This window comes from Pelodiscus sinensis, chromosome 30 (genome assembly GCF_052426305.1).
Source record: "Pelodiscus sinensis isolate ZL-2025 chromosome 30, ASM5242630v1, whole genome shotgun sequence".
In the NCBI taxonomy this organism is placed as follows: Eukaryota; Metazoa; Chordata; order Testudines; family Trionychidae; genus Pelodiscus; species Pelodiscus sinensis.
Window position 1 is genome coordinate 3,791,102 of NC_143081.1, and position 24,814 is coordinate 3,815,915.

General features: G+C 50.1%; 1 protein-coding gene across 1 annotated transcript in view; it reads left to right on the plus strand.

Annotated features, from left to right (window-relative positions):
• Positions 1 to 2,707: 2,707 nt before the first annotated feature.
• LOC142821193 (uncharacterized) overlaps positions 2,708 to 24,814 on the plus strand; it is a 48,474-nt gene continuing 26,367 nt past the window's right edge. The window contains exons 1-3 of the mRNA XM_089774186.1: positions 2,708 to 4,682; positions 6,940 to 8,024; positions 11,124 to 11,256. Coding sequence (XP_089630312.1) covers positions 4,221 to 4,682; positions 6,940 to 8,024; positions 11,124 to 11,256 — 1,680 coding nt within the window. The 5' untranslated portion in view covers positions 2,708 to 4,220. The remainder of the gene's footprint in view (positions 4,683 to 6,939; positions 8,025 to 11,123; positions 11,257 to 24,814) is intronic.

The window sequence follows — 24,814 nt, forward strand, 5'->3', positions numbered from 1 at the left end:
CCTGCAGTGCACACGGCCTAGCGAGGATGGTGAGGAAGACCTACGGACCCAGAAGCGGCACATGGCCTGTGACGTCGTTGACCCAACGAAGAGAGAGAGAACCCGGAAGGGGAATCCCAAACAGGACCTCCCGGGGGTGCCCTCGGCTCGGATCGCCTGGTCCGTGAACGGTTCTGGGGTCATCACGGGAATAGACCAACAGCACGAACCTCAGCGCCCCACCTGGATGTCGTCGGCCTGTAAGTGCGAGGGCGGATAGTGAGCGAGTCTCTCCTTTCCCCTCTTCCCAGAGTAGATTCACGCAATTAAAGCCACTGGCATGAATTGCCTCGTGGTCCCGATCCTTGTGAGGCCAAGGCGAGTGGTGGCTTGCTCTTGTCCGAGCTTAGAGCAGGGCTAGAGTTTGGTTGCACCAGGACAATGGGCTGTACCCAAGAATGGGATTGTTTTCCATCCCCTGGGATGAGAGGGGTGTGATAGCAGGGACAGTTTTGCTCCACAATGACCACCAGGGGGCAGCAAGTTCAGGGGATACTTACATGACCACGGGGTGTGTGCAGGGTGGGAGGTTGCCCATGTAACACAGTGGCCAGCGGGGGCCAGGCCCCCCTTGCCCCAAACCCAGACCACCCCCTCCCCCAGCCATTAGCCACAGCACCGGACCTTGGGGCAGCTCCACCAGCCAGGGACTCTGCCGTCGTGATGCCCTTGGGGAGCAGTTACCAGACAGGGCCTGGCACACAGCCTCTGTCACCACATCCACCCCCCCGGACACCTACCGCCACTTGGGCAGTGCAGCCCAGGTTGGCCTCAGAGCTTCCCTGAGCCCCCCACTCCTGTCCTGACCCTCACCCCCATTCCCGCTACTTCCCAACCCTGTTCCTTGATGGCTACACCTCCATCTCTCACCCCCAACCTCCTTTCTCCCTCCCCCCGGCCCTTCCCAGCATGGGGGAGTTGCTGTGTATGTGTGTGTGTGTGTGTGTGTTGGGGGGGGGGTGTTTCTCCTGCCTCCCACCCCACTTTACCTGGTCTGCTGGCAAGGCAAGATGGTGACCAGTAGCCCCATCGGGCCACGCCCTTGGTGCTTGGCTTGCTACCCCTACTGGTGATGATGAGGTTTGTCTCCTTCCTTTCTCTGGCCCCTCCCTCACCGTGTTCTGGAAAACAGCCCCATTCCCAGCACTCCCCATTGTCCTGGCACGACCAGACCCTGACCTGGCCTTACTGGAAGAAGAGGCAGCCGCAGTCCCAAATGAGGTAGTGCTAGCTCTGCCCACCGAAGAGGATTTCTTGAGCAAACAGACTTACAGACAGACAGACAGCTCTGAAATCCATCGCTAGCTCTTGCATTTCTCCTGCGGCTGCCTTCAGTCCACCCCTCCACCCACAAGGTCCTTTGGCTAAGGTGGTCTCGGTCTTTTAAGACACGTTGCTTTCTGGTTGCTTTAAGGCAGCGCTGCTCAACGTCGGAAGCCCCGGGGGCCACAGTGATACCCACAGCACATGCCGAGGGCCACAACGTAAGTGTGGTTGCATGTCCATGCAAATCTACATGCAAATCTATGCAAATAGCGTCTTTCACACCGAGGGGCATGAATGCAAAGATTAAGGCAAGACGACACAACACGCAGGCCCCATTGAAGTCAGTTCTGCTGACATTATTAAATTGCAACAGGTACCCGATTTCCACCAATATGACAACACTTAGGCTGTGTCCAGACTCAAGGGTTTTTTCGAAAAAAGTAGCCTTTTTTCGAAAAAACTTCACCTGCGTCTAGATTACAGCCACGTTCTTTCGAAATTAAATCGAAAGAATGCGGCTTTTCTTTCGACGACGGTAAACCTAATTTCACGAGGAAGAACGCCTTTTTTCGAAAGTGCTCTTTCGAAAAAAGGCGTTCTTGAATGCAAACAGGGCGTTTTCGAAAGAGAGCATCCAGACTGCCTGGGTGCTTTCTTTCGAAAAAGCGGCTTGCTTTTTCAAAAGTACTGGTTGTAGTCTAGACGCTCTTTTTCGAAAGAGGCTTTTTCGAAAGATACTTTCGAAAAAGCCTCTTTCGAAAGAGGCTTGCAGTCTAGACATAGCCTTAGGTGTGTCTAGACTACAGGGTTTTTTCGAAAAACGTAGTCTTGTTTTGAAAAAACTTCCCCTGCATCTAAACTGCTGCCGTGTTCTTTCGAAAGAAGGCGGCAGTTATTTCGACCGTGGAAAACTTCATTTTACGAGGAAGAGCACCGTATTTCGAAAGTGCTCTTTTGAAAAACGGTGCTATGTTATGCAAATTGTGCTTTTTCGAAAGAGAGCATCCAGACTGCCTGGGTGCTCTCTTTCGAAAAAGCGGCTCGCTTTTTCGAAAGTACTGGTTGTAGTCTGGATGCTCTTTTTCGAAAGGGGCTTTCTCAGAAGTATCTTTCGAAAAGAGTCTTTTGAAAGAGGCTTGCAGTCTGGACATAGCCTTTGAATGAGCAATGACAGTCCAGGAATTTAACTACTAAAATGCATCTCGACAGACAACCGTTCTATTGACTACTTTTTTTTTGGCTTTCATCGGCCAGCCACAAACAATCAGGCCACAGGCCGTATGTGGCCCACGGGCCGTGTGTTAAGTAGCTCTGCTTTAAGATGATTTTCAGAAACCTCCCATTTTTATATCCATAAGGGAACAATCTTTTTAGGGCAGTAAAAACAATTCCCCCCCAAGCTGTTAGAGGTGGGCTGTAGCGAAGAATTAAACTCCAATTCCTCACCCGCTAGTTGAAGTGTGTGAAACCCGACTGTTTGGAGACTGGAAGCCAAAACACAAAACCATCGTTGTTTATCCAAGAGGATTTTCCGGTGGAAAAGCTGAGAAACTCTATTTCAGGAAAGACCTATTGTCGATTTCATTCTCACTCCCCGTTCAGAAGCATGGATAAATCTGGAACAGACTCCGGCTCACGCCTTCCCTCTGCCCTGCGAGCCAGGAACAGTCACCTCGCTGGGGGAAATGAAAATCAGCACCTATATCTTTAAACTACGGAAAGAACATTTTACGATTTGGACCGTGTTGTTCTATTCACTCGTTTTGATGGCGTTTGAAAAGATCCTGGATTCTGCCTTTAAGTGCCTAGGAGACCAGTGGCTGAGATTTGCTTATAGTCTCTCCTATTTCCTTGTGCCAGCTGTGATTGGGGGTTTTTTAGGCATAATTTCGCAGCCAGAGTGTCTCAGTCGTGGTAAAAGATGTGACTGGAGCATTATTGCAAAGGCTGTTTTACCGTCTCTTTTGTGAAATGTGATCCTCCTTCTGGCTGGAAGATACGTTGTGTGCTTGTGTAGCCCAGGGAAATACAACACATCACAATTCACATGTGGATTAAGTAAACTGAAAAGCATGCACAGGTAATCGTCTGCCTATAAAGGGGAACAATCTCTCCCCTAGATCTGCTGGCAATGCTCCTCCTAATGCACCCTAATATGCCATTAGCCTTCTTGGCTACAAGGGTGCTCTGTTGGCTCATATCCAGCTTCTCATCCACTGAATCCCCAGGGCCTTTTCTGCCAAACTGCTGTTTAGACCTCAGCCTGTAACAATGTTAGGGATTCTTCCGTCCCAAGTGCAGGACTCTGCACTTATCCTTGTTGAAACTCATCAGATTTCTTTTGGCCCAATCCTCTAATCTGTCTAGATCACTCTGGACCCTCTCTGTGCCCTCCAGTGGGTCTACCTCTCCCCCTAGTTTAGTGTCATCTGTGAATTTGCTGGAGGTGCAACCCATCCCCTCATCTGGGTCATTCATAATAATGTCGAACAAAACCAGCCCTGGAATTGATCCTTGAGACACCCCACTTGAAACTGACCACCAGCCAGACATGCTACCTGTAGGGGTGTGTATTTGACACCTGGAAAGGAACGATCCTTTTAAGGCAGAGAAAATGATTTCCCCTGCAAAGTTAGAACCGAGTGCTGTGAAGAACTAGACTCAGATTTCTGACCCACTGGTTCTCTTGAAACCTGACAACTTTGTGAATCGGAGGTCTGTGCACACACCCATCCACAGCCGGGCCTTTTAAGGTGCTAACAGAGCGGCAGAGCTGATTACGGGTTACGGTGGAGAGCTTTGAGTTTCACTTTCCTTCTCACTCGTGGGCTGCAACGATTCGTAGATCTGACTGCATTTAGTCTGGAGAGCTGACAGTGAACGGTGAGCAGGCGACAGTCTCAGCCACGATCAGCATGGGGATTAGCGGCAAGTTCCTAAAACTATGGCGAAACCACTTCACAGTCATATCGACGTCAGTGTACTCCCTCGTTTTGGTGGTGCTGGAACACTCAATAGATCCGAATTTCAAATGCCCAGAAGACAAGATGCAGACACTTAGTTACAGTCTTTGCTATATCCTCCTGCCACCCGCTGCTTTGTTTCTATTAGGCCTGGCTGTCCAGCTTCCTTTGAAATGGGAAGACTCACTTAGCTATGAATGCTACAGGTGTTGCGAATTGTTGAACCGTCGTTTAACCATCACAGAACCTTGCCTCAAAATCTGTGAAAGAGTCTGCAGCATTATTTTCAAAGCTTTGGTACCCGCTGTCTTGTGGATAATTATCGTGCTTCTGGATGGGAAATACATTGACTGTCTGTGTAAATCACCTGAGGTGAACTGCCCGGCAGCAATGAGTCCTTATCACATTTCCCAGGTAAGACCCTGTCACGTTGCTGAATTGGAGGGAAGCAGCCGGATCGCTGCTGCACCCCTAGGTGGGGGGGGGGTTGGCCCCAGAAATTGGTATAGGGGGGAGCCATGTGGGGTATTGAATGGGAACTTGTTGTTTGTTGATCTTATGTACGCTATTTATGTGAGTGTATAATGTCTGTGTGTGTAGGTAGGAATCTGTAATCTGTGTGGAAGCTGAATATTTCTGTGAATGTGGTTGAGCATTGCTATGGACAGGCTGAGTAGTGAAGCCCTGTGGAACAATGGCCCTTGATGGCCCAAAGACACACCTAAAGCAGGAGGGCGGAGACCCAAGAGCTGCCAGCAGAGAGAGGCTGAGGACCAGGTGACCGGCTGAGACCAGAGAGGCCAAGAAGGGGATAAAAGAGGCCATGTGGTCGAGGCCATTTTGTTCTCAGCTCAGCACTTCATCCCAGAGGCAGCACTGCAGGGATTGAAGAGCCCGGAAGACCTGTGAACCCATCCTGATCGTAGGATGTGCAATAAGAACTTTTAAACCAGCAGCTGCAACATCTCTGCTAGAGCCTGCATCGAGAACTGGGAGATTCGGTGCATGTAACATACTGTACTTTAATAACCTTACTCTCAGGCTTTTCTTTCTTGTAATAATAAACCTTTAGATATAGATTCTAAAGGATTGGCCCAGCGTGATTTGTGGGTAAGATCCAGAGGGTAAATTGACCAGGGATCTGTGGCTGGTTTCTTGGAACCGGACAGAACTTGTTCGGGGTAGGTGGGATTGGGTGCTAGGACCCCCCACCTGTGTATAGGCCCGGGGCCATCTGGGGCACGGATATTGCTGGGGTGTCGGAGGGGTTTTGCTCGGGAGGCTTCAGGCAGGTTGCTGAAGCGCTCTGTGGGACTGGTTTGTGGCCTGTGTGGAGAGGTCACCAGTCGGGGGCTGTAAGTAGCCCCAGATTTGAGCAATTCGCCCTGAGCGGACGCCCTCAGCTGTGCCCAGACACGGCCCAGTCTGTCACAGACCCACCTGCCCCGAGAGAGGGAATAACGTTGCTCTCACTCTTCCCCTTTTTGCTCTGGCCTTTTGCCCTCATGTGTGTTTGACTGAGCAGAAAAAAAAAATAGTTGATGTTCATAAATGAGAGAAAACCAGGATCCGCCACCAGGTGCTACATACATGAGAACACACATTGATGAGGGCTCAGTGGGAGGATTGTGTCCAGTTCTGGGCCCCACATTTCAAGAAAGAGGTGGAGAAATTGCAGAGGGTCCAGAGAAGAGTAAGAAAATTGATGCAAGGTCTAGAGAACATGAGCTAGGAGGGAAGGCTGAAGGAATTGGGCTTGTTCAGTTTGGAAAGGAGAAGACTGAGAGGAGACATAAGAGCTGTTTTCAGGTCTCTAAAAGGGGGTCACAGGGAGGAGGGAGAAAAACGGTTCTCCTTGGCCTCTGAGGACAGGACAAGAATCAAGGAATATTTAGGTTGGACATTCGGAAAAAACTTCCTACCTGTCCGGGTGGTGAAACACTGGAATAAATTGCCCAGGGAGGTTGTGGAATCCCCATCTCTGGAGAGATTGAAGAGCAGGTTGAGGATGTTAAAGTCTCGTTGAACTAGCTGATTCCCTCCCTCTGTGGGAGGGGAGAAGGGCGTACGTCAAAGGGCAGCAAAGGGGTTGTGGGCTGCAGGGTTAGGGCTCAGGGTGGGGGTGAAGCTGTGAGGTCGGGAGCTGGGAAGGTTGGGGGACTCAAGGAAGAGGGTGCTGGATTGAGGGCAGAGAGCTCAGTGTGGGGGTCCCAGGACAGGAGGTGAGGGGCTGAGGAGGAAGAGCTTGGTGCGGGGAGGGGGCTCAGGGGAAGGAGTGGGGAGCTGGGGGCAGAGAGCATGGGGGGGTCAGAGCAGGGGGTGGGAACTGGGGACAGAGATCTCAGTGGTGAGGCTCAGGCTTGGGAGGAGGAATAAGGAAGGAGAGCTCATGGGCAGGCTCAGGGAAGGAGGTGGGAGACTGAGGAGGGAGAGCACGGTGTGGGGGGGCTCAGAACAGGGGCTGGGGTCTGGGGGCAGAGAACTCATGGGGGGGTTTCAGGGCAGGGAATGGGGGGCTGTGTGCAGAGAGCTCAGTGTGTGTGGGGGAGGGGGCCTGGATGGTCGTTGGGGTGTGAAGGAGAATCGCTCGGGGGCGAGAGGCACCAGGGCGGGAAAGAGAAAAAGTCGAATGCGACTGACCCGTTTTAACGTCTTGATTTTATCCCTGCAGGTGGCTGGGCTTGGAGTCATAGGGAGCATTGCCCTTCTCGGGTTCCTATACTGTTGTTTTAGGAACTGTTGGAGGAAAAGGGTCACCATGAATGTGTTCCAAAGCAGGGAGAGACTCCGGGTGCAGGCCGCCGACTATCTGAACGAACAGCAGAACGAGGCGATCCGGAAATTAATTGAGAAACACCTGAACAAGCGCTACACAGCCGCACCGGCAACATTCGTGACAGGCCTTAGAGATGTGGATGTATCTTTTGAGATAAGACGAGCTTTAAATGTTTTATGGGAAAAACAAAACCCTTCTGACAGAGCCCAGAGTAGAGAGCACAGAGCCGGCGGAGCCCAGAGTAGAGAGCATGGAGCCGGCGGAGCCCAGAGTGGAGAGCACGGAGCCGGCGGAGCCCAGAGTGGAGAGCACGGAGCTGGCGGAGCCCAGAGTGGAGAGCACGGAGCCGGCGGAGCCCAGAGTGGAGAGCACGGAGCCGGCGGAGCCCAGAGTGGAGAGCACGGAGCCGGCGGAGCCCAGAGTGGAGAGCACGGAGCCGGCGGAGCCCAGAGTGGAGAGCACGGAGCCGGCGGAGCCCAGAGTGGAGAGCACGGAGCTGGCGGAGCCCAGAGTGGAGAGCACGGAGCCGGCGGAGCCCAGAGTGGAGAGCACGGAGCCGGCGGAGCCCAGAGTGGAGAGCACGGAGCCGGCGGAGCCCAGAGTGGAGAGCACGGAGCCGGCGGAGCCCAGAGTGGAGAGCACGGAGCCGGCGGAGCCCAGGTCGGAGCCCAGAGCGCACCCTCCAGCCCTTCACTTCAAGAGGCCTCTTCCTCAAGGGGCCACCCGTCCTTAGACTCTGGAGAGACCCAAAATGTGCCGTCGTCTGAGAGCGAGAGAACACCACTGGAAGTCTGGACGCCTGTTCCTGCATCGGCGATAAGTCAAGAAACAAGGCTCACACAGACACGGCCCCCTACGAAAAGCACAAAGAAGCAAAGTAGAAAAGACAAATGGACATGCCCAGAAGCCAACCCCCAGGAATCCATCCCCCTCTTCCCTCCTAAGGTTTCTCCTTCCCAAACCAGGCCAGGGGGACTTTAGCGGGTTCCTCTCCCCTGTTGGAGAGGGGGAAGCAGGTCTAAGGACTTTTTTCCTCTCTTCTCTGCCCCTTCTCAGGATCATGCTCCAGATCATGCATCAGATCCCCAACCCCACTATGCCCCTCCTGGATGGGATTCCTGCGGTGTGTGAATCTTTGAGAGGCAGGGTTCCCGCCCACTCCCCACCACACAAGGAGAACTAAGGGCTCTGTGATCTCTACTCCAGTTCTCCATCAGAGATGTCCAAGCCTTCACCTCAAGCATTCTCCACTTCTCCACCTCCAGGGGTCTCAAAACCATCACCTCAGAGGGTCCCCAACCCTTTGCTGCAAGCATTCTCCGATTCTCCACCTCTAGGAGGTCTCAAAACCATCACCTCTAAGGGTCTCCAACCCTTCACCTCAAGCATTCTCCGATTCTCCACCTCTAGGAGGTCTCAAAACCATCACCTCTAAGGGTCTCCAACCCTTCACCTCAAGCATTCTCTGATTCTCCACCTCCAGGGGTCTCAAAACCGTCACCTCAAAGGTCCCCAACCCTTCGCCTCAAGCACTGGCAAAACGTTACCCTCAGGAGTTCTCCAACCTTTCACTTGAAAAGTTCTCGAATTCTCCACCCTCACTTTCCCCTTGTTCTGCCTCACAAAAGTTATCCACTGCTTCCCCTCAAGGAACTACCAATGTCTGATTTCTAGGGTACGTCTATACTGCGGGCTAAGGCCAAATTAAGCTACGCAACATCAGCAACAGTAATTGTGCAGCTAAAGTCAAAATAGGTTAGGTTGGCTTTTGATGCTTTCTGCACAGCAGGAAGTCAAAGGAGGAACACGCTTCCTTTGACCTCGCTTACTCTTCATGGAATGAGGGTCACCGGCATCGACCGGAGCGCCCCTCTCACTTCCAATTAGCTGTCTTAGGTCAAGTGCTAATTTGAACCGGGGAAGAGCGAAAGTCCGCCTTCGGTCTACCTCTGTCGTGTAGACATCCCCTAAGAGTTGTGTATTCTCCAGGGGGAATATTACAACACGACTTGCGAGTCACTTTCTTCTCTCCATTAGGCACAGATGCCTGGAGTTCCAGAGGGTATGTCTACACTACAGCACTATTTCGAATTAAGCTAATTCGAAATAACACATCTATACACAAAAACTAATTTGAAATAGTGTTTTTCTATTTTGAAATAGCGCGTCCACACTGAGTGAACCCTGAATCAAGGTTAACGCTGGCCAGAACCAGTGCCGGCAGGGCATCAGGTTAGGACTTAGTGTGTGGGGCTGCTGCCTGAGGCTGAGCTCTGTGCTTAAAGGGACCCGACCCCCCACCCCGGACAGACAGTTCTCAGGGTTCCCCGCTTGCTTGTCTACCTCGATGAGGGACAGCAAAGCAGTCCTGTCTTGGAGTACCCTGAGCGCCCGCACTCGGGACACCACAGCACTCGGCCACATGGAGCCAGAGCTGCCCCTGGGCACTGTCATGGCTCCTTTCCCACTCTGGCGTGGGGCTTTGCTAGAGTCTGCCTGGGAATGTGTGTACCTCTCAGGAAAGCGTTATAAAACAGCCGAAAGGTGCTGCCTGAACGGACAGTCCCACTTGTGGGTCTAGGCTGTGGGGATGTCCAAGAATTCCCACGCTGGAGCAGCGCCCGTTACAGCCCTCGAGAGCACAGACGGTAAGGCCTGGGATTGTCGGTAGCAGAAGGGGCGTAAGCGTTGGATCCTGCTGGCTCGCTTGCTTGCTTAGGTGCCTGCTTGTCCGCGGCAAGAAGCACATATTTAGTAACCCATGAAGGCTGTAAGGTGTAATATGCTCTGGCAATAAAACCTCTTATTTTTATGCACCTAGTGTGGCTTCACTGAGTGTATCCGTGCCCCCTGAGAGAGCAACACCCCCCACTGAAGCTACGACTAGCTGCACAAACACCCATCTTGGATCTTTAGTGTTCTTAGATAAATTCAGCCTTCAGCTTGTGGCCAAGGCAGTGGGCGAGTTTCCTGTTCAGGCTGGTGAGAGATCTCAGAAACGGGTGTTAAGACAGATCATCTTTGTCTTTGGAAAGTCAGCAGCTTCCTGTTATGCTTATCAAGATATGGTCCAATGCTCTTCCCCTTACACAGAGATGACCTGAGGAATATGCATGTGTCTATAGGATGAGTGAGGACGTGGGAGTGAGAAACATCCAATCCCGGCAGCCCAGCTCTTTGTGATGTTTTCTGGCAAGGCCGAACTCTGCAGGTGTCAAAACGCCCTTCAGCTCTGTGCCAGTTCACCCTTGGTCAGAATTCATTCCCCCCTTGCTCCGGGGGGTGATGCAAGCCCAATATTAAAAAATGCACTGGCTGTGGGGCAGGCACCAAGAGGCAGTGTGACCTAATGGAGAGAGCACAGGGATGCCAGAAAGTTCTAAACCCAGCTCTGCTGCTGGTCAGCTGGATGACTTGGGGCAAGCTTGTGCATCCCTGCGTGCCTCAGTTTCCCCATGCGCACACTGGGGAAAATGTTAATGGCCGGCTATACAAAGTGCTTTCAGATCTATAGAAAGCACTAGTCAAGTGGTAGGCAGTATGATTATTATGATCCTGAAGGGCATAAGACCATCCAGACGGGGTCAGACCAAAGGTCCATCCAGCCCAGTGTCCTGTCTGTCAACAGTGACCAATGCCAGGTGCCCCAGAGGGAGGGAACAGAATAAGGAATCATCACATAATAAATCCTCTATTGCCCATTCCTGGCTTCTGACAAAGGTACTATCCCTTCTTCCTCCTCTACAGGAGGTGTCAATACAACCCCTTCAGTTTCGGCCTCTGCTGCAGAAATACTCATTACAGAAGGATCAACATCTCTTTCCCCTCACTGGAAGACCCCAGAGGATTATGGGGCAGATCTACACCCTCTTCGGCGTCTTCTCCTCCAGGAAAGAATGGCAGAGCATCAGGGTTTAAGGATGGTGTGCTAGCTGCACTGTTGGGTTGACTCGACTCAAGTGACATTACCACAGACCCAGGAGACATATGTACGGGTTCAAGATGCATAGATATATAGTCAGGGTAGACCTCTTCCGGATCAGCTTCTGATGGGGGACCTGTTATATCTATCCTGATAGTTGGGTCGTGCACAGAATTAGCGGCATCTGCAGGCTTAGGTGGGGAACCCGAAGACGTCAGGGTTCATCAGATACCGAGCATATCACGCTATCCAGATCATCTAACCAGAGGAAAGATGATATGGATAGCATGGTACGCTCGGTATCTGATGAAGCATCCATTCTGACATATTGTCCCAGAGGTAGTAAGTGGTTTCTATGTAAAGTCTTTGATGGGCCACCAATCTTCTCAGGCTTTACTTGGTTTACTGGTAGCCCAGGCATTTGAGTCTCCACAATGTAGGGTTGTGAATTCCATCAGTCTGCAAGTTTGTGTTTCCCAGGAAGACCCAGATTCCAGATAAGAACACGCTCTCCAGGCTGCAGATCATGGTATCTCACTTTCTGATCATATTGCTCTTTGTTGCCCCAGTTCATGTTATTCATTGTTGCCTGAGCAAGTTGAGAAGCAACACACAAATCCCTTTTTAAATTAGCCACACACTGAAGGTAAGACTGGTGAGACGACCCATCTGCAGAGACCCCAACGCAGAGGTCCACTGGTAATCGGCCTTCACGTCCAAACATTAGGAGGTACGGAGAATAGCCAGTGGCCTCATTTTGGATACAGTTGTAAGCATGCACTCGGTGGCTCACATGCTGGCTCCATTTAGATTTCTGTTTGGTATTCAACGTTCCCAACATATTAAGTAGGGTCCTATTAAAACATTCAGTCTGAGGGTCTTATTGCGGATAAGGTGTTCTCCTGGATTTTTTATGTCCAGCGTAGTTCATAGACTCATAGACTTTAAGGTCAGAAAGGACCGTTATGATCATCCAGTCTGACCCCCTGCACAATGCAGGCCACAAAATCTCACCCACCCCTCTTAGAATAATCCTCTCACCTAGATCTCAGTGTGATCTGTGCCCCATGCTACAGAGGAAGGTGAAAAACCTCCAGGGCCTCTGCCAATCTACCCTGGAGGAAAATTCCTTCCCGACCCCAAATATGGCGATCAGCTAAACCCTGAGCATGTGGGCAAGACTCACCAGCCAGACACCCAGAAAGTTCTCTATAGTAACTCCTATCATCCCTCCATTGACCTATTTCCCACTGATAATAGTTAGAAGTTCCTGAATTACACAAATCTCAAAGTCCCGTCTTTGATCGGAATGCATTCACTTGAGCAACCCATAATTCACACAATACTTTTTCCAAAGGGTTTAGCAACAGTAGCAGCTGTTTGATCGTTAGTGGAGAAGGCCTGGGCATACCTTGTGAAATGATTAGTGATGACAAGCACATCCCCTGGCAGTCGGGGACTCTAACCCAGACGGCTTCAGCTCGTTGTCTGACGGCAAAGAGACATGCAACACCAGCAAGGTCTAATCAAAACGCTCTTTATTGAAGAGTGCACACGACAATAGAGAGCAGCCGGTCTCTACCAAGAACCAGCCACGATTTCAGAAACAAGTAAGATTATACAGACAGTTCCGTGACGTCATACACTATTTACCCAAGCAACCCACCCCCCTTTGTCAGTTATCTAGCCAACTATACAATGTGGCCTTAAGCAATTCATAGAATCATAGAATCATAGGACTGGAAGGGACCTCGAGAGGTCATCGAGTCCAGCCCCCCGCCCTCAAGGCAGGACCAAGCTCCGTCTACACCACATCCACAGCTTTCTTATCATCACAGAAGGCAAGTATCAAAAAAACAGGGAGACAGGGAGTTAAGAACAGACAGAGAACAGAAACAGGGAGTTAGGACAGGGAGTTAGGACAGGGAGTTAGGACAGGGAGTTTCCTTATCAGTTCTCAAAACAAGCTGTTCCTTATTACAGCAGGTACAAGAATGAAGCTTTTCACTTATCTTACTTTTGCAACTGAAGCAAGTTTGTACGGTGCACCCCTCCTTGCTTGAACCATGTCTCTAGTTCTGCTCAGAGACTACGCAGAAACCTTTATTAGTCTCTTTTTGGTCTACCTTACCACTCACCCCTATTTTTTAGGGCTTAACATGACTGTCAAGTTCAACTGTGAGAAAATCCATGCAGACCAAATCCATAGGGCCTGCACTATGAAGATGAAACAGTGGAGCAGCTCTGGTGGGTAGAGGCTTCCGTTGTATACACCGGGCGCAGGTCTTACAATACTGCTCAACTTCAGCCTTCATTCATGGCCAGTAGAATCGGTCTCGTACAAGTCCATGGCTGCCGCTTTTTTCCGGCTCGGGGCTTTGCCGGCAAAAAGCGCCAGTCTAGCCGGGGATCTTTCGGAAAATAAAGCCTGTTCCAAAAGATCCCTTATTCCTCATTATCCACCACGAAGGACAGTGTAGATGCAATAACGCCTTCTGTCGACAGAACTCTGTTGATAAAAGGCGTTATTCCTCCTAGAATGAGGTTTACTGCCGTTGACAGAACTGCTGAGTTCTGTCGACGCTCTGTTGACCAAACTCAGTGGCAATGTAGACGCAGGTCTAGTTATGTTGACAAAAGTGGACTTTTGTCGACAAAACCCTGTAGTCTAGACACACCCTAACAGTAACTGTGAGTTTTCAGGAAGACATGACTGTAGCGGTTTGCACCTCAGGTCGTACCACAAATCCTCCAGGTGTAGACATTTCTTCTAGTGTATCCACTAATAACAACTTATCAGTAGACAGAACAGAAAACTTTGGGATGCCAGTCACTTGACAAGCACTGCAAGAACATGTGTAATTTCTTTTCTGTGTATTCCATACTTTTCCATACCTGTTAGCATCTTTAAGGCTGTGTCCAGACTCAGGGGTTTTTTCGAAAAAACGTCACCTGCGTCTAGACTGCAGCCGCGTTCTTTCGAAATTAAATCGAAAGAACGCGGCTTTTCTTTCGACGGTGGTAAACCTAATTCCACGAGGAAGAAAGCCTTCTTTCGAAAGTGCTCTTTCGAAAGAAGGCGTTCTTGACAGCAAACAGGCTTTTTAGAAAGAGAGCATCCAGACTCACTGGGTGCTTTCTTTCGAAAAAGCGGCTTGCTTTTTCGAAAGTTCCGCGTGAAGTCTAGATGCTCTCTTTCGAAAGAGGCTTGCAGTCTAGACATAGCCTAACAGAAATGGAGAGAGGCTTTCTGTGGAAGCCTGTATAGGCCTCACAGAATTTAAGGGGAACAGGCAAGGTACCGATTCATCCTTTCCCAAGAGTGTCTTGGCATAGTTTAAAAAAATGCTGCACTAGACTACTATTGGTGCCAACCAAGACTGCAACATTACTTTTGACACAAAGATCCGAACACACTAGAACTAAACTGTTTCAAACAGCACACAGCCAACCTGTGGAACTCCTTGCCAAAGGATGTTGTGTAGACCAGGACATTAACAGGGCTTCAAACAAGTGCTAGATAAATTCATGGAAGTGAGGTGATTGGCCAGGTTGGGGGGGAATGGTGTCCTGAGCTTCTGTTTGTAAGAAGCCGGGAATGGGCGATAGAGGATGGATCATGTGAGGATTCCCTGTTCTGTTCCCTCCCTCTGGGGCACCTGGCATTGGTCACTGTCAGTAGACAGGATGCTGGGCTGGATGGACCTTTCGGCTGACCCCGTCTGGCCACTCTGATGCCCTTCGGGATCATAATAAACATACTGCCTACCACGTGTGCAGTGCTTTCTATAGATCTGAAAGCACTTTGTAAAGCCAGCCAATAGCATTTTCCCTACTGTGCACATGGGGAAACTGAGGCAAACAGGGATGCAGGAACTTCCCCCAAACACCCAGCTGGCCAGCAGCAGAGCTGGATTTAGAACTTTCTTGCATCCCTGTGCTCTCTCCATTAGATCACACTGCCTCTTGGTGCCAACCATGCGGCCAACACATTCATTAATATTGGGCCCACCCCACTCCTCAGACCAATGGAAGAATGAATTCTGACCAAGGGTGAGCTGGCACAGAGCTGAAGGGCGTTTTGACCCCTGAAGGCGTTTTGACCCCGGAAGGATGAATGTCCATCCTTCCGGGCTGTCCTCTCTCCGGGTCAGTCCCAGGTTTCTGCTGTGATTTTACATTTTGCACGGCGAGCGCGAGCCCAGCCCGGCCTGTTTGCTCATCCCGTTATTTAGACACCTGCTGAGTTTGGCCTTGCCATGAAAGGTCACAAAGAGCTGGGCTGCCGGGATTGGATGTTTCTCACTCCCACGTCCTCACTCATCCTATAGGCACATGCATATTCCTCAGGCCATCTCTATGTAAGGGGGGTAGCATTGGACTGTATCTTCTTAAACATAACAGGAAGCTCGTTAAACCACAGACATGTGCTCATGTTTGCAAACACACAGATACTCTGTCTTAACATCCTTTTCCAAGAACTCTCGCCAGCCTTAACAGGAAACTCACCTACTGCCATGACCACAAGCAGAAGGCCGACTTTTAGCTAAGAAAACTAGAGATACAAGCTAGTCTTAGCTTCAACGGATGGGGTCATGGGTCTAGCTGGCTACTTGTTCACCCCTTGACCAATAATTTGGTCATGATAAGGACTCTTGGACAAGTGCCCCTCCCAAAACAGCTGATGGTGCTTGATGACCTGCTGAAACAATGATCTAGTGTAACAATAGAAATATAATTAGTTAAACAACCATGGGGTGCATTAAGACCTTGAAAATTCCCAAGGCCTTGGGGAACCAGTCTTTGATGTCCTGCCAGGGATGTCTGGTTAGGCCAACTATTTCGTTGCTCAGTTGGACAATCAGTAATTAATTGATGCTACTATTGATCAGAACTCTTTTCTGCATTGGAGGGTCAGAATTGAGCCTGGTAGCTTTGTTTGCTGACGAGATATATTTATTATGAGCAGGGTTTGCTATTAACTCGACCATTTGCATTCACACAGACACTCCCTAGCATGCTCTTAGCTCCAAAGCTGTCAGCAACTCAGAGGACCTAATTTAAAGGAGCATAGTTAACTTCTACCCGAGTTCTGTTTGCCATTTACTTTGTAGCTGTGCTTGTGAAACTCACAGCAAAACCACAACTCATTGTGGCTTCTCTCTGGAGTGCACAAGATCTCACTTTCTTTTAGGCTCACAGATTCCTTGTACCCCAATCAAAGGAACAATCTGATTTTTGTTACCCCACAATTGGTTTACAGCAAGATATCATAGAATCATAGAATAATAGGACTGGAAGGGACCTCAAGAGGTCATCGAGTCCAGCCCCCCGCCCTCAAGGCAGGACCAAGTTCCACCTATACCATCCCTGACAGATGTCTATCTAACCTGTTCTTAAATATCTCCAGAGAGGAAGATTCCACCACCTCCCTTGGCAATTTATTCCAATATTTGACCACCCTGACAGTTAGGAATTTTTTCCTAATGTCCAATCTAAACCTCCCCTGCTGCACTTTAAGCCCATTACTCCTTGTCCTGTCCTCAGAAACCAAGAGGAACAAATTTTCGCCTTCCTCCTTGTGACACCCTTTTAGATATTTGAAAACCGCTATCATGTCCCCCCTTAATCTTCTTTTTTCCAAACTAAACAAGCCCAGTTCATGAAGCCTGGCTTCATAGGTCATGTTCTCTAAACCTTTAATCATTCTTGTCGCTCTTCTCTGTACCCTTTCCAATTTCTCCACATCTTTCTTGAAATGTGGTGCCCAGAACTGGACACAGTACTCCAGCTGAGGCCTAACTAGTGCAGAGTAGAGCGGCAGAATGACTTCACGAGTTTTGCTTACAACACACCTGTTGATACAACCTAGAATCATATTTGCTTTTTTTGCAACAGCATCACACTGTTGACTCATATTCAACTTGTGGTCCACTATGATCCCTAGATCCCTTTCCGCCATGCTCCTTCCTAGACAGTCGCTTCCCATCTTGTATGTATGGAACTGATTGTTCCTTCCTAAGTGGAGCACTTTGCATTTCTCTTTATTAAACCTCATCCTGTTTACCTCTGACCATTTCTCTAACTTGCTAAGGTCATTTTGAATTATGTCCCTATCCTCCAAAGAAGTCGCAACCCCACCCAGTTTGGTATCATCTGCAAACTTAATAAGCGTACTCTCTATCCCAATATCTACATCATTGATGAAGATATTAAACAGTACGGGTCCCAAAACAGACCCTTGAGGAACTTCACTTGTTATCCCTTTCCAGCAGGATTTAGAACCGTTAACAACAACTCTCTGACTACGGTTATCCAGCCAATTATGCACCCACCTTATCGTGGCCCTATCTAAGTTATATTTGCCTAGTTTATCAATAAGAATATCATGCGAGACCGTATCAAATGCCTTCCTAAAGTCTATGAATCTTTATAAAGCATTGGAGTACTTTAAAGGGTAATGCCGAATACCCAAAGCCAAACAACACTAGTTACCTCAGTCTGGCATTAATGTTTGATCAAGTTTTGCAACTTTGAACAAACTGGCATTACCAAAAACCAAACCAAACCAATCCATTCAAAGGCCACCGGATTCACAAACTTACAACGCAGAAATTGCATTTCCTTTTATAGATTTGTTAAATTTCAGTCAAACCCCTTATTTTCTTTTAACGTATTTAACAAAAGTTTCCATAATCAAAAATATTTAATTCCGATTGTCTCTTTGCCTAGATAATTTACCGACATTCCTTAGGAAAAGAGCCCATTTTTCCATCAGAAAGGCTGTGAAGAAACCAAGAATTCCTTAACCTCCCCCAATCTCTCTGGAACTCCAGGAATCTGTGCCTAATGGAGAGAAGAAAGTGACTCGCAAGTAGTGTTGTAGTATTCCCCCTGGAGAATGCACAACTCTTAGAGTATGTCTACACGACAGAGGAAGACCAAAGGTGCCACTTTCGATCTTCCCAGGTTCACATTTGCAGTTGAACTAAGACAGCTAATTTGAAGTGAGAGGAGTGCTCCTGTTGATGCCGGTAACCTTCATTTCACGAGGAGTAAGGGAAGTCGAAGGAAGCGTGTTCCTCCTTCGACTTCCTGCTGTGTAGACAGCGTCAAAAGCTGAATTAAGCTATTTCAACATCAGCTACGCAATTACCATTGCTGAAGTTGCATAGTTCAATTTGGCCTTAACCAAGGGTATAGACGTACTTTTAGAAATCAGAAATTGGTAGTTCCTTGAGGTGAAGAAGTGGAGATCTTTTGTGATGAAGACACTGGGGGACACTGGGTGTGAAGAATTAGAGATCCTTTGAAGCGAAGGGTTGAAGATCTCCTGAGGGTAAAATTTTGAGACCTCTTTAGGCGAACGGTTGGGGACCCTTTGAGGTGATGGTTTTGAGACCCCCTAGAGGTGGAGAATCAGAGAATGCTTGAGGTAAAGGGTAGGAGACCCTTAGAGGTGATGGTTTTGAGACCTCCTAGAGTTGGAGAATCGGAGAATGCTTGAGGTGAAGGGTTGGGGACCCTTAGAGGTGATGGTTTTGAGACCTCCTAGAGGTGGAGAATTGGAGAATGCTTGAGGTGAAGGGTTGGGGACCCTCAGAGGTGATGGTTTTGAGACCTCTAGAGGTAGAGAATTGGAGAATGCTTGAGGTGAAGGGTTGGGGACCCTTAGAGGTGATGGTTTTGAGACCTCCTAGAGGTAGAGAATTGGAGAATGCTTGAGGTGAAGAGTTGGGGACCCTTAGAGGTGATGGTTTTGAGACCTCCTAGAGGTAGAGAATTGGAGAATGCTTGAGGTGAAGGCTTGGAGACCCTTAGAGGTGATGGTTTTGAGACTTCCTAGAGGTGGAGAATTGGAGAATGCTTGAGGTGAAGGCTTGGAGACCCTTAGAGGTGATGGTTTTGAGACCTCCTAGAGGTAGAGAATTGGAGAATGCTTGAGGTGAAGGCTTGGACATCTCTGATGGGGACGTGAAGTAGAGCTTTCAGACCCCTTAGTTCTCAGCTGTGTGGTGGGACATGGGAGGGACCCCTGCCTCTCATAGAGACACACACCGCAGAAATCTCATCCAGCAGCGGTGTAAAGGTGCTAGGGATCTGATGCTTTCCAGTCTCCCCCTCCAAACACCCTTCTCATGGGAGGGGAAGAGGGAGATGAAGAACCCAGCACTTCCAGGCAGCTCCATCTCCACTTCTGCCTCCGCTCGTGTGAACAACAGCACAAGGCCGCTTCTCCGGCCTTCCCCTCCCTGGAGCATGAGCTTGAGAAGGGGCAGAGAAGGGAGGAGAGAGTCCCTGGACCTGCCCTTCCCAGTGTGGAACAGGGGAGAGGAACCCCCGAGTGATTCTACTTCCAGCAGACCAGGGGCACCGGGAGCAGCTTACGAACGGGGCAATCTGCCTCCTCGACCTCCGGGGCGAGAAAGCCCCGTTCGTAAGTACGGATCCGAAGTAAGTCGGGGACTGCCTGTAAAAGTCCCCATCTCTTGTCTTCTGGGCATTTGAAATTCGGTGCCATTGAGTGTTCCACCAACACCAAAACGAAATAGAACACCGACGTCAATATGACCGGGAAGTGGTTTCGCCATAGTGGTAATAAGTTGCCGCCAATCCCCATGCTGATCCGTGCTGAGACCGGCGCCTGCTCACGTCAGCTCTCCAGACTAAATGCGCTCAGGTCTGCGAATTGTTTCGGCCCATGAGTGAGAAGGAAAGTGAAACTTAGAGCTTTCCGCCGTAACACACAGTCAGCGCTGCCACTCTATCACCTGAAAAGGTCCGGTTGTGAATTGGTGTCTGCGCAAACCTCCTGGCTCCAATTGGCAAAGCCGTCAGGTTTCAAGCGATTCAACCAGTGCGTCAGAAATCTGACTCTAGTTCTTCACAGCAGTGGGTTCCTAACTTGGTTGGGGAAATAAATTTTCTCTGCCATAAAAAGATCATTCTTTTCTAGATGTCCAATACACACCCCTAAAGGTACTATGTCTGGCTGGCGGTCAGTTTCAAGTGGGGTGCCCAAAGGATCTGTTCTAGGGCCAGTTTTGTTCCACATCATTATGAATGACCCAGATGAGGGGGTGAATTGCACCCACAGCAAGTTTGCAGATGACACTAAGCTAGGGGGAGAGGTAGATACGCTGGAGGGCAGGGAGAGGGTCCAGAGTGACCTAGACAGATTAGAGAACTGGGCCAAAAGAAATCGGATGGAGTTCAACAAGCGAACCACAGGATCAGAAATCTGAGTCCAGTTCTTCACAACAGTCGGTTCTAACTTTGCTGGGGAAAGCATTTTCTCTGCCATAAAAGGATCGTTCCTTTCCAGGTGTCGAATACACACCCCTACAGGTAGCATGTCTGGCTGGTGGTCAATTTCAATTGGGGTGCCTCAAGGATCAATTCTAGGGCTGGTTTTGTTCAACATTATTATGGATGACCCAGATGAGATGATGGGTTGCACCTAAAGCAAGTTCACAGCTGACATGAAGCTCAGGGGAGAGGTAGATACGCTGGAGGGCAGGGATAGGGTCTAGATTGACCTGGACAGATGAGAGGGTTGGGCCAAAAGAAATCTGATGAGGTTTAAAAAGGACAAGTGTAGAGTCCTGCACTTGGGACGGAAGAATCCCAAACATTGTTACAGGCTGGGGACCGACGGGCTAAGTAGCAGTTCTGCAGAAAAGGCCCTGGGGGTTCCAGTGGATGAGGAGCTGGATGTGAGTCAACAGAGCACCCTTGTCGCCAAGAAGGCTAATGGCATATTAGGTTGCATTAGGAGGAGCATTGCCAGCAGATCCAGAGAAGTGATTATTCCCCTCTATTCAGCTCTGGGGAGGCCGCATCTGGAGTACTGTGTCCAGTTCTGGGCCCCCCGACTACAGAAAGGATGTGGACGCATTGGAGAGGGTCCAGCGGGGGGCGACCAAAATGATTCGGGGGCTGGAGCACATGACCTACGAGGAGAAGCTGAGGGATTTGGGCTTGTTCAGTCTGCAGAAGAGAAGAGCGAGGGGGGATTTGAGAGCAGCCTGCAACTCCCTGCAGGGGGGTTCCCAAGAGGCTGGCGAGAGGCTGTTCTCAGTGGGGGCAGAACGAGGAGCAATGGGCTCACGTTGCAGTGGGGGAGGTCTGGTTGGAGATTGGGAAAAACAATTTCCCTAGGCAGGTGGGGAAGCGCTGGGCTGGGTTCCCTAGGGAAGGGGTGGAATCTCCATCCCTAGAGGTGTTTAAATTCCGGCTTCACCAAGCCCTGGCTGGGATGATTGCGTTGGGGTTGGTCCTGCTTTGGGCAGGGGGCTGGGCTCAATGGTCCTGAGGTCTCTTCCCACCCAGTGATTCTATACTAATCCGCTGAAAACCAGCTGATATGAATAAGAGCAATTTCCAATTCTACCACACGGGCGCAGCACAAACAACCATTTTTCACAGCAAAACCAAAGGATAAAAAACCAAAGTTCTGAACCACACACAAAGGGGGTGAAATGTACGAGGCTCTCAAGGAAGCATATTTTTTTTTTTTTAAAAAAAGCAACTCATCCCATCTTCTGTAATGTTCAGGAAAACGGAATTTGCCCTGCAGCTTGGTCGAAATTAAACTATTTAACACAAAATCCTTAAAACCCTTTTCTTTCCAAAATAACCCCCTAGTTTTGTAAATCATAACTCAGCTGATTAAAATTAGTTTAAGCATCTAGTGCAGGTTCTGAGCCTCAGCACAGCCAGATTGGGTGAAACCAAATGTCCAACCAGCCCAGTGCTCTGTCTGCCGACAGTGGCCAATGCCAGGTGCCCCAGAGGGAGGGGACATAACAGGGAATCCTCATGTGATCCCTCCCCTGTCACACACATCCATGAAAAAGAGGCGAGGGACACCATTCCTACCCATCCTAGCTAGTAGCCATGGATAGACCTAATCTATCTCTTTTTAGAACCCTGTTAAAAATCCCAATCTTCACCACATCCTCTGGCAAGGAGTTCCACAGGTTGGCTATGCACTGTGTGAAGAAATATGGTCCTTTGTGTGTTTTAAACCTGCTACTTATTAATTTTCCTGCTTATTTTACTTGATGTCCCCTTGCTGGTGATCTGAAGAAGAGGGTTGTACCCACAAAAGCTCATGATCCCATCTACATGTTTTGTTAGTCTTTAAAGTGCTACCAGGCTATTTCTTGTTTTTTCAAGTTTCCTCTGTTAGGGTATGCCTACACTACAAAGTTAATTCGAAATAACAGCCGTTATTTGATAGGCTGCTCTCAAATCCCCCCTCGCTCTTCTCTTCTGCAGACCACACAAGCCCAAATCCCTCAGCCTCTCCTCACAGGTCATGTGTTTCAGCCCCCTAGCCATTTTGGTGGCCTTCCACTGGACTCTCTCCAATGCGTCCACGTCCTTTCTATAGTGGGGGGCCCAGAACTGGACACAATACTCCAGGTCTACGTCTACACTGGCATGAATTTCCGGAAATGCTTAAAACGGAACAGTTTTCCATTATAAGTATTTCCGGAAAAAAACCGTCTACATTGGCAGGATGCTTTTCCGGAAAAGCCTTTTTCCCGGAAAAGCGTCCGTGGCCAATGTAGACACGCTTTTCCGGAAAAAAACCCCGATCGTCATTTTCGTGAATATGTTTTCCGGAATAAGGACAGTTTTCCGGAATAAGGACTTATGCCCGAGCGGGAGCAGCATAGTTTTTCCGGAAAAGCAGCTGATTTCTTACAGTAGATTGTCAGTGCATTTCCGGAAATGCCAGTGTAGACAGCTCGCAGCTTATTCCGGAAAAGCGGCTGATTTTCCGGAATAAGTGGCCCAGTGTAGACACAGCCCGGATGTGGCCTCCCCAGAGCTGAATAAAAGGGAATAATCGCTTCTCTGGATCTGCTGGCAACGCTCCTCCTAATGCCCCCCAATATGCCTGTAAGCCATTTCGGCTTACCCACTACACAACCACGTAAAATAGGTCCCCAAGTCCTTAAGTCTACAACCCGGCCTTGCTTCAGGTCGGGGCGAGAGGCTATGGTCCAAGTGCCCGGCCTTACTCAGGATGGGTAGGGGGCCAGTAGTTCTGGGCCCCAGCCTTGCATCAGGTCTGGGGCTGAGGTAAAGAGTCCTTCTTCAGGAGGGAGGCAGGCAGGTTACCTGCAGTGGTGGTGAGGTTGGAGACTGCCACCAGGTAGGTGGATAGAGGGAGGTGGGCACAGACCCAACCAGTCCACTGCGTCCCGTCCCAGGGCCCTGGATGCAGCTGGCTTATTGGGGGTGCCAGCGTGCAACATGCTGGCCCAGGGCTTTGACCAGCCCGTGCTCTCCTCTGGGCCACTTCTCTCCCCCTCGGCAGCGACCTGGGTTTGTAACAGGACCCCTGGGGAGTCGAGGGCGGTGTGGTCCCAGCAGGGTATCGGCGGCCCGATCCAGGCCGCGGCAGCTCGCAGGTCCTCAGCTTCCATCTGGTCCTCAGAGTCCCGGGGTACGGGCCGGTGTCGAGGTTCACTTGGGTCTTCCCGTTCAAGCCGGTCCTTGGGGTCAGTCAGGTCCTCCAGGGTGTGTCTAGACTTTTGTCGACGAAAACTAGACCTGCGTCTACACGGCCGCTGAGTTCTGGCGACATCACGTCAACAGAACTCAGGAGTTTTGTCGACGGCGGTAAACCTCATTCTCCGAGGAATAACGACAGAGTTCTGGCGACAGAAGGCGTTATTGCATCGACACTGTCCTTTGCGTCCGCACTGTCATGTCGACAAAGTGGCTTGCTTTGTCGACAGAAGTGGCTGTAGTCTAGACGCTCTTTGTCGACAGAAGCTTTGTCGACTGTCGACAAAACTTCTGTTGACAAAAGCCTGTCGTCTAGACGTACCCCCAGGTACTGGCAGGTGTCGGGGTTCAGGTAGGTCCCCCGACTCATGTGGGTCAATCACCCTCAGAGGCCCGGGCCACGCCCCAGTCTCCCCAACAGGGAGCATTGGGCCAGCCTCTAGTTCCTCTGGGTCAGAGGGTAGCTCTGCAGGCAGGCCCGGCCATGCCTCTGCCACCCAGACAGGGAAGCGTTCGCCGGCCTCTGGGATGGAGGCCGTGGGAGGCCCAAGCTAGGTCTTGGCCTCCTCAGCAGGGAGCTCTGGGCCGGCCTCTGTCTCCCTCAGAGGCTGGGCCCTGACTGAACTCCCTGGCAGGGTTCTTATAGCCCTAGCCCCGCCCCCTGGCTTCCGGTCGGGTGAGTGGGAGGGGCTAGGCTGGGCCCAAAATGGCTCCCGGACGGGTTCCTCCGCCACCGGGTCAGTGGACGGCCATTCCGCCCCACTACAGTGCCATTGGCCTTCTTGGCTTCAAGGGCGCCCTGTTGACTCATCTCCAGCTTCTCATCCACTGGAACCCCCAGGGCCTTTTCTGCAGAACTGCTACTTAGCCCGTCGGTCCCCAGCCTGGAGCAATAATTGGGATTCTTCCGTCTCAAAGGCAGGACTCTGCACTTGTCCTTGTTTTGACCCAATCTTCTAATCTCTCCAGGTCACTCTGGACCTAATCGCTGCTCTCCAGAATATCTACCTCTCCCCCTAGTTTAGTGTCATCTGCAAACTTGCCGAGGGTGCAATCCCTCCGCTCATCCAGGTCATTAATAAAGATGTTGAACAAAACTGGCCCTAGAACCGATCCTCGGGGCACCCCACTTGAAACTGACCACCAGCCAGACATCCTGCCTGTAGGGGTGTGTATTCGACATCTGGAAAGGAACGATCCTTTTATGGCAGAGAAAATGCTTTCCCCCGCCAAGTTAGGAACCGACTGCTGTGAAGAACTAGACTCAGATTTCTGACTCACTGGTTGGACCTCTTGAAACCCTACAGCTTTGCAAACTGG